This window comes from Haemaphysalis longicornis, unplaced genomic scaffold, assembly GCF_048455015.1.
Source record: "Haemaphysalis longicornis isolate Haplotype H1 unplaced genomic scaffold, Haemaphysalis longicornis Haplotype H1 scaffold_8, whole genome shotgun sequence".
NCBI lineage: Eukaryota > Metazoa > Arthropoda > Arachnida > Ixodida > Ixodidae > Haemaphysalis > Haemaphysalis longicornis.
In genome coordinates, this window is record NW_027526445.1 from 3,943,006 (window position 1) to 3,955,575 (window position 12,570).

A 12,570-nucleotide genomic window follows, 5' to 3' on the forward strand; every position below is an offset into this window, starting at 1 on the left:
GGGACTTCCGCGAGGGGAACGGTGGGTAAATTCACCGCGCCATCTACAGTGTGCTCCATGCGGGAAACCCTCCGCCCACCTCTCCCCCCTCCTCTGCCAGCGCCTCCGCCGCGTTGGGAGTTTGTTGTCCCGTACGCCACAATAGAACCCTTGTCTGGTAGAGCTAGAACGCTTTCCTTTAAAAATCTAATACTGGGTCTTTTTGTCGCGAGAGCAGCGCTCGTAAACGTGCATAGATCATCCGCAAGAAGAGCGCAGGCGGGCATATAGATTTACCCGCGTCCGTGACTTTAACGAAATGTCATCGAATGACACAGGCATCTTGCAGAATCTAGAACAAACTGAAATAAGAGCGCCTCCTCAATGGCACTTTTCCAATGGCACTTTTTTATCGCTTGGGAATAGCTAACAGTGTATACTTCAAAAACATACGACGCCGAGTAATCAGCTGGTCGTTGAAGTAAAAAAACAAAACAGAAAGTGAAACCGCTGCATGTCGGTGTGATTGCCAAGGCGTTCATTCCTTCAGTTCGCTCGGCATTTGTACACAATAGTTAAGTGTCCCCCTTCCCTCCCCCGATGTCTTGCGAAATAAAAGTGCATTTCTAATCTAGTTAATCTGGCAAGCCCTACGAGGCGAACGTCTGTAGCATTTGCGAAATTGCACTGGTTTTTTTTAAATTCCCGAATGAGCTATTCTGTTTCTTCTGGACTTGCAGACCATATACTTTTCCGTGGTTTCATTAACTCTGCTTGGTTCCTGCTAGAAGGCATGAGTCATCACATATAATGTAACTACGCGCGGCCTTGGAATATACCTAACATTTCCGAGTGGCTTATATTGCCATTACAGACACAAGCTATGTTAAAATCATATGTTTCAACGACGAATACATCCGAAACAAAGCCGTATTTGTTGTCCGGGCCGGAAAACGAAAGACACCTCTCACTGTTTTGGAGTAGAAGGCATAAACGGAGTTACAATAGAATTCAATTGTCTTATGTTTTCGGAGATGACAGTATGCTGCTGCCGTAGCACACACCCGTAATAGGGTACAAAATGTAAACAGAACCACGGGCCCGATTAGCTCTTGTTGGCTTTAGAGCACTCCGTCAAGACGCGCTGTGTTTGCCCTAAACGTACGTACTATTTTCTTACACACGTAACCATAACAAGTTGTTAAGGGGCGAAAGGCTAAAAGGAGCGAAAGAAAGCCAGATCACTGCATTACCCCTACCAGCTACGCTGCGCCGACCAAGTATACGCCACGGAGAAGTGGCGGTAGGCGGCGCAGCATTCGTGAGGCTCGATTCGTATAGAAGTACCCTGAATTCGCTGTACCCGGAAATCATGGCAACTTTGTGATCGAGGCTGTGTTTTTGTTTGGAATCGCCCACAACATTTCTTTCATTCTCTTTTTTCAGATGATGGACCCCGTCACCTCGACGCTGATGTTTGCATTTGCTATCGTAGAAGTGAGTATTGCCACGTGTGCACAAAAAAAAAGTGTTCTTCGAGAAATGCACAGATAATTTCAGTCTGCAGCTTTTCTTATTAGAAACGAGCGTTAGTCAAATTACTGTGTGCGCCCACACCTCCCGCGAAAAAAAGTGTTCTCTAAAAGTACGGGAGGACTACGTCGTAATGCAGCGTTATTACGTGTCCGCGTAGCATATTGTACGTATACGGGGCACAGTTTCAACGTATAACGCTTAAGAAGTACTTGAATTCTACAACAAACGCATTGGCGACCCGTGCTCATCGCCCTGTGCAAAGTCGCAGGAGCTGAATTTACCAAATGCTGGCACGACTTCATCGCTTCAAGTACTGGTCGAGGGGGCTGTAAACATGGTGTAGGCAAAGTAGAAAAACTCTGTTTTGCATGGCATTTTATTTAAAGGTAAAAGACGGGTGTAATTAAGTACATTGCTATCTCGCGTAACTCAGTTTCACCATGCAGCTTTGGCACTTTACCTAAAGCATTTTTTGTATTTTGCCCATTCCCCTTTTCACTCTTGGACCATTACGCCTCAGTTAGACATTTTTAGTCTCATAAAGACACTTAATTTACAGGTTTGAAGGCTTTATAAACTTTTCTTTTTGTTTTAAAATCCTTACCCTGTGAAATATACAACATATATATATATATATATATATATATATATATATATATATATATATATATATATACCGAGGTTTTCTTGACTGCCAACCCTTATTTTCTATATATGTATATATATATATTGTGAGGGAGATAGCCGAGGCTTAGGTAGATGGTCTAGGGGATTTATTTACGGGCGCTACGCGAAGCGAGCGTAGATTTGAGCGTGCAGACGAACGATGGCCGATATCACGCGCAAAAGCGTCTCCTTCGGAGCTTCTTCTTCCGCTGACACCGACATAAGGGCATACCCACACGGGTAGATTGGAGAACTTTTCCATATGGCTGGTGCCTGCGGACGGCACATACCCTGATGGTCTCATCTGTCTATTATTCTAGCTACATTCGTCCCCCGTCGGAAAGGAGCCGTCCCTGCGACTCGGCTAATGTGACGACAGCACTAAAAGGTCGTAAAAAATTAACTCCATATTCCCGAAGGGAACGCTGAGTAGATGCGGAGCATCTCGGGGTTCCGTTGTGTTTCCGTTGGGTTCGTAGTCGAATTTGGTTGTGGGGTGGTTCTGACGCTTGCTTGCGCCAACCCACTAACTGACGGGACTGTTGCTTCCATCACACTTCATCGGAAGAACGGAGTGAGGTGGAGTCAACCGCAGCAGGCGCTGAACTGAACGCGCTCACCTCACTACCCGATTTACATTCAAGGTTGAAGGAGAGAAAACGAGAGGAGGAGAGATGCGCAAGCGCCGAGCATGCGTCGCAGAAGCAGAAGCGAGAATGCGGGAGAAGCGAAAGCGAAGGGCACGCAGCTGGTACGAGAGAAGAAGTGGCTGGAGTATCGCGGAGCTGTGGGAGAGAGGGAAGGAGGAGAGTTGCGCATGCGCAGTGTGAGTTCGGACGCCGACGCGGGACATGCCCAGACTATAAGATGCTCGGCATCTAAAAAGCTTCAGCGGTTGCACACGGACGATCTCACGTATGCGCCGACAAAGATACAGGGTCGACGTGGTTGGTTCCACGGGGTAGTTGGCCGTCAATGTGCGTTCAACAACTTGATACGGTCCGTGCTACTTGGCTACGAGCTTCGGAGAGAGAACAGACCGCCACACAGGTGAGCCGGTGTCATTAGTCAGCTCTTTGGTGGAATAGTCACGACATTTCTGAAGCTGTTGATCTGCCGAGGTAAACGAACGGGCGAATTAACGGCATTCTTCGGCGTGGCGCGCAAGCTCCGAAACCGGTGTAAATTCTGTGGGGTCGGGATTGGAGGGAAGAATGGTTTCAGTCATGTAGGACGGCTCACGTCCGTACAAGAAAAATGGGACAACCTCTTGGTGGTCTGCGCCGCCTCATTGTAGGCAGGCGTGACAAAGGGCTACACAACGTCCCAGTTAGATTGGTTGGAGGACACGTACATAGACAGCATGTCTTCAAGGCCACGAATAAAGCTTTCCGTGCGCCCATTTGTTTGCGGATGGTATGACGTAGTTGTACGGTAAACAATTCGGCATTAAGGGCACAGGGTAAGCCCTATACTTCCCATGCATTTTTGGCCATTTTGAGGTACATTTTTCTCGGCATCTAATAAAGGCATATACATAAAGTATATATCATTTTCTTTCAAATTTTGTGCTCTTTTAACTGTACTAGAATTATGAACATCCTTAAAAATTTCAGTTTTTTATAATTTTTTGTCTGTTAGTACTTAAATTTTGGCATTATTTTAGCATTAAAAATTCTGTAACGAAAAAACTGTTGCGTGTATACTTTCAATTCTAGTACAGCAGGTGTGAAACGTTATGTAGATGACAGGGGGAAAAAATCAGCTCGTTATCGTGAATGATATAGGATATAATGGTACCTATGTAAGAAAAAACATTGTTTTGAGATAATTGAGTTTAAAGTAAAAAAAGAGGTTAAAACAATACTTTTTTGCCAAAAACACCACTGGAGCCATTTATTTAAAAACCACCAGCTTCTTAATCACTTCCAAAGTCATTTTTTTGCTTTTTACCCGGTCGTCTGTCCTTCCTGGACTATTTTGTGCACCATCGTACAGATCTCCTCACAAAGTATTTTGCTTGTGGTCAACCTATTTAAGCGACTTAATGGTGGTGTTGCTTCCAGGTTTTGGTCTGAATGATTTCAAAATGCTGGCTCATGCGTTGCTTCATCATTTAATAAAAGAACAGCATCTAATGTTACAGTCATTAGAGTGTGAAACCCAAAAAAGATGTTTTTTTGTTCGCAGCTTCGAAGGGCAAATGTGGAAAAAACGTGTAACAGGGTCTTGGGATTGCCCTCACTGAAAAATCAGCTCTGCAATGGTTCCTATGCCATTTCTTAATACAGCTGGTTCCAGAAAACATTTTGATCTGAAACTGGAAGTTTTTTGATGAAAAAAAAATGACAATAAACCCTGAGAACATTCTTAAGAGGATGTACGCACTCACTACATGCTTACGGGAAAACTGCTTTTTAGCGAGAAATAAGACTTTTTAAGGCAAGTGTGAATATGGAAGTGAACTTCCCTAATTGCGAAGAAAAACAAAAAGTCATTTTTTCAAAATTTTGCCTTACCCTGTGCCCTTAAGCGAGTAGGGCTTCAATAGCGTCGGATAAGAACTCCCGTCCTCGGTCACTGAAGATTTCCCGAGGCACCAGTTCCAAAGAATAAAGTGCCCGAGAAGAAAACAGGCAACGTCTCGTGCGGTCGCATCAGGTAGCGCTGCGGTTTCCGTATACCGGGTCAGGTGGTGCACAGCGTCTATAATTCATTGGTTTCCGGCGGTCGCAATAGGCAGTGAGCCATAGAGATCGATGCCGACGCGCTCGAAAGGCTTTGCTGGAGTGGGTAGAGGCTGCAACGGGCCGGTCAGTCGAGCCGGCGGCGATTTTCAGCGTTGATATTTTGTACACGAGCCGACGCACTTGCGCACGACGTTTTACACGCCGCGCCAATACTAGCGTAAGAGAAGCCGCTCCTAGGTCTTCAGGACGCTGGAATGAGCGCAAATTGGACCCGTATCTAAGGAAGGTCATATGTCGGCGCGCAAGTGGCAAGGAATAACCAACAACCACTTCCGGCAGTCGGAGAGGTAGTTGGCCGGTAGAGCAACTCGTCACGGTGGGCGAAGTGTGATACTTGCGGCGCAGAGCTCGCGTTCCTCTTCCAAGCAATGCACCGTAGCAGACAATGAGCCAATCATAGAAGTAAACCGCTGATCTTTGCTTTTGCTTAGCCGCCATGTTATTGACGTCAAGGGACGACAAAGACGGGTCATCTGCAGTATCAGTGGTGGCAAGACAGGAAACGGCAGCGGACACCGGTGAGCGCGATAGGGCATCAGCATCAGTGTGCTTGCGGCCGGAATGATAAATGACACGAATGTCGTACTCTTGTAGTCGAAAAGCCCACCGACCAAGACCACCAGAGGGATCTCTCAGGGAAGACAGCCAACAGAGTGCGTGATGTTCTGTGACGACATTAAATGGGCGGCCGTAAAAGTACGGGCGAAATTTTCCAAGAGCACAAATTATGGCCAAGCACTCTTTTAAATGCAGAGCATTTCTTTAACTCACGATGTCACCCGGCGTTGGCGTGCCTCGGCGTCCGCAACAGCCGTTCCAGGTGCGCCTTCTCCCCCACTCCTCCTCTACCGCATCACGCTACCCTCCTCGCTCTCAACAACAGGTCCACACCCCTCCCCCTACACTATATAAAAAATAATACTTACCGGCGCCTGGTTTCGATTCCACGACCCTGCGGGCGGAACGCAGGGTACATGGTGCTCTACCCACTGCGCCACAAAGCCGACACAGAATGGAAGGCTACGAACGCGCCTTATATCTTTGACTCATTCAAACTACGTCAAGAAGCTGCTAAAACAACGCATTCACTACCACCAAGTCCCCAAACACTAAACGTCAACGCAATACACCCACCCCCTATGCGACGCATTTACTCGAGTCCCCCTCGCGGGGAGATGAGCCCTTGGTTTTTTCAGTAACTATATACTTTGACTCAGTTTTCGTAAGGGTGCTTGCGTACGCCATGACGTACTCGTCAAAACCGGACTTCCGTTGGGTGAGCCCGGCGCCGAGACCAATCCCACTAGCTTCCGTGTGGGTCTCCGTTGGCGCCGACGGGTCGAAATGTCGCAGTATAGGCGGGGATGCAAGAAGCCGACGCAGGGTTGCAATCGCTTCGTCACAAGACGGCGACCACACAGAGAGGTTGCTGTCACTGCTCAGGAGCTTTTTTAAAGGCGAAATAATGCTACAAAATTTGTAACAAAGCGTCGGAAGCAGGAGCACGAGCCGATAAAAGTGCGAAGTGCCTTCATCATGACAGGCTTTGGAAACTCAGCGACCGCTTGAAGCTTGGTTGCGTCCGGAAGAACGGCGTCCGTAGATGCGATGTGTCCCAGGATGGTGAGCAGGAGTGCCGCGAAATGGAACTTTTTATGCTCAGCTGCAGTCTGGCGTTGGTATGGTAGGTGAAATCTTGCTCAAAATGAACAAGGTGCGTCTGGAAATCCGGAGAAAAGACGACGGCATCATCGAGAGAGCAAAGACACGTCTTCAAAATTAGTCCCGCAAAATGCTGCCCATCATGCATTCCAATGTGGCAGGGGCGTTGCAAAGCGCGAACAGCATAACATTAAATTCATAAAGGCCGTCCGGGGTATCAAACGCCGTTTTTTCTTGAACAGACTCTGCCATTGGAACCCGGCAGTGCCCAGAACGCAAATCAAGGGTTGAGAAAAATTTAGCTCCCTGTAGGCAGTCAAGGGCGTCATCGATGCGCGGGAGAGGATGGACGTCTTTGCGCGTTTTGGAGTTCAAACGAAGATAGTCAACGGAGAACCGGATGGATCCATCCTTCTTTCGAACAAGGACCACGAATAACGCCCACGGAATCGTTGAGGAGCGAATTACACCGCACTGCACCATGTCAGCCACCTGTCGTCAATGGTGCGACGCTTCGCCGGCGAAACACGATACAGTCGTTGGTCAAGAGGAGCATGTGAGCCAGTGTCAACCGAGTGTGTGACAACAGACGTCCGGCCCAGCGATCGTTGTGCACAGTCGAAAGAAGATTGAAATCGGCGAAGAAGCCTCATAACGAGTGCTTGCTGGGTCAAGTCTAAATTAATGCCAATGGAGTTCCCGAAAACATCGTACGACAATTCGGCTAGCTCGCATTAACAGACACTAAGTTCGTTGTTCTGAAGGTGGGAGAAATCATCAGGCACTTTTATGAAGATCGGAGGATCGACCAGCTCGAGAAAGCCGAGTGCTGCACCGTGCAGGAGGGGTCATGGTATCGTCGATGAATTCGTGGCCACCATGGCACTTGCACCATAGCGGACATTTAGCTGGGGGGAAGCAGCGGAAGACACCCGGGTTTGAGAAAGGCGTCGTAAGGCGAAAGAGTACAGTTTTATCCGGAATGGACGCGCAATACAGGGAAACAATACGGGAGCAGGCCACAGTCCTTGACTGTGGGACTGCGACCGCTAGTTTTCCTCCTCCTTCGTGGTAGGGAGGCGTCACATAGGCGACAGTGAGCGACAACGAGGGGAAGATGAGCGGCGGTCGTTGAAAGTACAAGAACGATGGGATGTCGACGAGGTCAATTGAAGGTGAGATTGGACTTGGTACATAGTTTGCGGCACATACGAAGGGGCACATGCGCGACTGTAATATGGAGCTTGCTGGGCCTTCTCCGGGAGCGGCACGAGACGGCGGCAATAACGGGCGACATGCCCAGGAATTCGGCAAGCGAAACAGATCGATCGGCTGTCGTGCGTACGCCATGAACTGGCACGGTAAGGGCTACTAAAGGGAGGTCGTTGTCTGGGCACAATAGTCAGAGGGTGTGGCGGTGGCTGAGCGGGTACGACAGGCTGAGTAGACAGTGCTAGCTGCTGTGGCATTGCCCGGTGCAAAAACGGAGCAGGTTTTAGTGACGACGTTGTCACGCCTGTGGCATACATGATTGCGGCAGTAACCAGCGCATGATGCTGAGTTGTTGGAAGTGCCTCTTCTACCTCTTCTGTATAACATGTCTGAGCCGTGGGTCCCGAGTAGACGACGTTTCCGGGCAACGCGGAAGAAGGGTGACTTTGCGGGCGACTTTTTCCCGGTTGAAAGCGTTTATTCGGCCGAACAGCACTGGGTCGTCTCCATAATTCGCATCCAAACACGACAGAGGTTCGGCCTGAGCGCAACCTTCTGGGGTGAGATCCTGTTGCCTTCGCAACTCGTCAAAGCTTTGGCACAAATTCACGACCTCAGAAATCGTCTGGGGGTCCTTGGCCATAAGCATTAGAAGGGTGTCATCGTCTACTTCTTTTCGTATGGGCTTGATCTTGCCCGCTTCCCTCATCGAAGTGTCTACGCGCTTACGAAAGTCAATAACGTCTTCAATATGGCTGGTAAACGTTTTACCAGCTTTCTGGCCTCCCACACGCAGTCGTTCCTTGTGTACAGCAGGGCGGCCGAATGCTCCAGGAAAGCGGGTGCGGAAGGCAGACCAGGTAGTAATGCCCAGTGCATTATTGCCATACCACAGCTTGGCCAGCTCTTCAAGGTAGAAGCCGACGTTAGACAGTTCGGCTGTGTCGTCCTAGTGATTTTGCATACTCACGCGTTCGTAGGATAACAGCCAGTCTTGAATATCACTGTTGTCCAGGCCGCTGAACCTGGTAGGATCCCGCGGTCGCAACCAGCCGGAGAAGCTAACGGGTGCGCCCTGCGCTGCAGCGGGAGACTGACTTGGCTCGTGGGAAATCGTGGATCGAGTCCGCTTGCGAAGTTGTCGCCGCAGGAGCACCCTAAAAACTGAATATTTTACACCCTTTAGGGTGGTTGGATTCTGTCGCCGCAGGAGCACCCTTTGTGAAGCACCCCAGAAGACAGGTGCCTTATAACACCCTTTTCGACCTAAAAGTATCCTAGGGTGCTACTTAGCACCCCAATCTGTAGGAGCATCTTCTGCAAAAGCACCCACCAAAAGAGGTACAAAAAGGGTGCGTCATCCTCGGTTCACAAATGGTGCAGCAGGTGTGAGACCACATATTGCACAATATGACACACGAATATGGTATGAGACATTCGTGCTTACCAAGCTCGGTTCTGTGAGACATTCCATTGAAGCTCAACGTCCGCTGATAATTTTCTTGAACTTGCGTCACCGATTGTTAAAACATCAATTTAAAGAGTCAGGAGACACATCTCAATACAGAGTTATAACTTTAGAGGTAGTTGATTATCCAAAACTTCGTGAAAAACCAATTATATGTTCACTTTGCCGAACTGCAGTACATATCCTTCGGGCTTCACTGCACAGCTTAACCATGCTATGCAGTGAAAGTAAATAGGTGTGCAACACTTCAACCACACAAAACTTCCTTGAACCTTAAAACCCTTGGCTTCTCAGTATTGCATCAAACTTCCAATCACGGTAGCTACCTGCAATGTTTAGTGCCTTATTCTTGAGCTGCGCAGGAAGGTTCAATATGAAGGAAGACCAAATGGGAAATGTATAGTTTCCTCCGTACTGCGGCTCATAATATAGTTCTCTCCATACTGCGGCTCATAATCTACTTATAAAAGTTGGGTACCCAAGCCATTTATTTTCGTTTGCATTATTTTTTTTGCTTTACAATAAAATATTCATATGGTACAGCACTTGCAAGGTTTGGTGGTATATGGAGTTTTTTATAAGCATACATTTAGACTAAATGACACAACATAGCAATAACAACAACTGCAAACATCACAGAACAATGCATACAAGTTTCCTGGTGAAGCCCATGGTTGAAATGTAATGTCATTGTTCATAAAACATTATTTTATCATGAGGCTACCTTGTGCATGGTGCCTTGCATTATGTCCCTGCCGGCGGATGTGGGGTCATTTGTCACTGTTGCAAATGAAAAGCCAACAGCCAGGACCCATTAGTTTTGGCTAGTATTACGAGGTGCCTCACGGCAAGCATTCTACGTCGATAGACTTTTTTAGAGTTGACTAGAACTGAAATCAGCAAAAGATTCTCTACAAAATATTCAGTCTATCCGCAGCTTTAGGGTTTGCTAATTTCTATATTTGGGTTTCTTCTGCCTTTCTTAACAACATTTTTCTTTTCATAAGAAGGTGCATAACAAAAAGCAAAAGCTTTTCTGTAAACCTTTGGTAGCTATATAATTGTTACAAAATATTTTACTCTAAATATGGCAGCTTAAATTTAGAATATTTGCATTTAAAAACATTAAAGTAAGTTTAAATTGATCATAAATTTTAGCTCTTTTTACGCAAAACTGTACATGGGATATGAAGTGCACCACAGGGAGGGCTCTGGATTAGCTTTAGCAAATTTAAGGTGCACTGAAATCTCTACACATGCGCTTTTCACTTTCTGTATCCACCAGGAAAATGGCTGCCAATTTAGACAGCGATTCTTAATAGTAGTTGACGTGCATTTTAAAATAATCTCAAACATTATAGCCACAAAATTAATTTTTTCAAGTTGTAGAAATTGCGCGTTACACCAGACATTGGGCTACACTGTCAAGAGCTTTAACATCTACACTGTCCTCTACAAAGCAAGCTTATGCTGGTAGAATGTTTCATACCATAATTACTGTGTGTTCAGAGCTCACGTGTGAAGTATGGATACTGCTGCTTCAGCAAGAACCGAGGATGAGCACCCTTCCTCGTTGTGAAAAAAAATAACAGAGAAAATGCCTTAAGCAGGATTCTGAAACAGGGTTGAAAGAAACAAGAATGAACAAGAAATTCTTTCAAAAAAAGTAAATCAATGCAAACAAATATTTATTTCAACTTCATTTCTACATAAGACCACCTGATGAAGACTGGTGATGGGATATTGGCTCAAAAAAAGAGCAGACAGCACTTATATAAATGCTACAGGGAGCCTTCGCAGCCAAAAATTGTTTGAGCACCTAAACTAATCACTGTTCAACAAACTCATAAAAAATGTTTGAATGCATAAAAAACCAGTGGTAAACACAGGAAACAGTTAAAACAGAATGACGGCACAAGTTTGTCCCGTCGTTCTCTTCTGTGTCCTGGGTTTTCCTTTGGTTTTTCATCCATTCAAACATGTACCAGCTAGCCCAGTCCAACGCCTTGGTATCATAAAAATATGGACAGTCAATCTTTACAGAAAGTTGAAAACAAAAGAAAGAATAAAGCAGGTGACAAAATTAAAACGACAGCGAATTGGTTAGTTTTTAATTTTAAATAATAATATAAAAAATAATGGCATGAATGAAATTGAGCAGCACGCGAAGTACCATGTTGCTAGCCCGACATTCCAATTTGAAGCAAAATATCCACTTTCAACACTACATAGGCCAAACATGCAATGAGGCATTCTATTAGGCACACAAAACATACCATAATTGTTAAAAAAGCTACGAATTAGTAGAAAAAACCTGACCACAACAAATTGGAATTGGTGACTAGATACAGTTTCAGAAATACACAGCGACATCATATAAAAATATATGGTTCCCATGCAAACATTGATCATAACAAAAATTCAGGACTACATTTATCAGACTGGCATCAATGTGCAAAGCAGCTTAATGAAGGAAGACGGTCTTCACTAAAAACATGTTAATATTGCGAGCTCATCTGCTTCCCTGCAAGTTGGGTGTTAAACCCACTGACACCTTAACTAACCCGCCTGAATCATTACTTTATAGACATTGAGGAATTTTACGAATTGGTTTATTGTAGCGAGCTGTCTAGTTTATTTCCCTATTTTTTTGGCATTTCGTGTCTAATTCTAAATTTAGTGACTAGATAGCTTTTACTATGGTCACGCACTGGTGACAACGAATATTTGATTTTACTTTTAAAAAATTTCAGTTTTGTTTTATTGCTCACCAGCCAACGATCTGAAATATCAGAGACGCTTAAAACGTATGTTGGCATTTCCTTCCAGCATTGTAGTACAACTAATCATGACTGTTACCATAATTTGTTCACAAATCATAATATTTGGAAAGTATTCAGCCGAATGAAAATGTCATTTCAGAAGCATGCACAATCAACAAGGCCTCAATGACTCTCACGACGTGGTCCACTTGTTTCTGTCACAAATAACCTCATTGCAGACACATTCCACCGAAGACGAAGGTAACATGCCCTCTTGGGTGATGAATATTTAAAAAGCCTTACGAGTAAGTTTGCTGCTGAGCACGTGAAATTGTGGCATTAAAACAAAAGATCCCTCTGCGGCATCTTTCACTTGGAGGAGTGCTTGACCACAAACTTTGAGAAGCTGGAAAATGCTCCATGAGCCGCTCCAGCTAGCAGAAACGATGCAGGACACAAGTTGGTAGGCGGACCGTTGGCATCCTGCGATTGTGAAGATATTTCTGTTTAGTAGATGCTCTTCTTTTTGTACCAC

General features: G+C 45.8%; 1 protein-coding gene across 3 annotated transcripts in view; it reads left to right on the forward strand.

Moving 5' to 3' along the window:
- LOC144150154 (uncharacterized) overlaps positions 1-12,570 on the forward strand; it is a 92,150-nt gene that overhangs the window by 65,700 nt on the left and 13,880 nt on the right. For all 3 annotated transcript variants that reach the window (XM_077681995.1, XM_077681994.1, XM_077681996.1), the window contains exon 5: positions 1,426-1,476. In XM_077681995.1, coding sequence (XP_077538121.1) covers positions 1,426-1,476 — 51 coding nt within the window. The remainder of the gene's footprint in view (positions 1-1,425; positions 1,477-12,570) is intronic.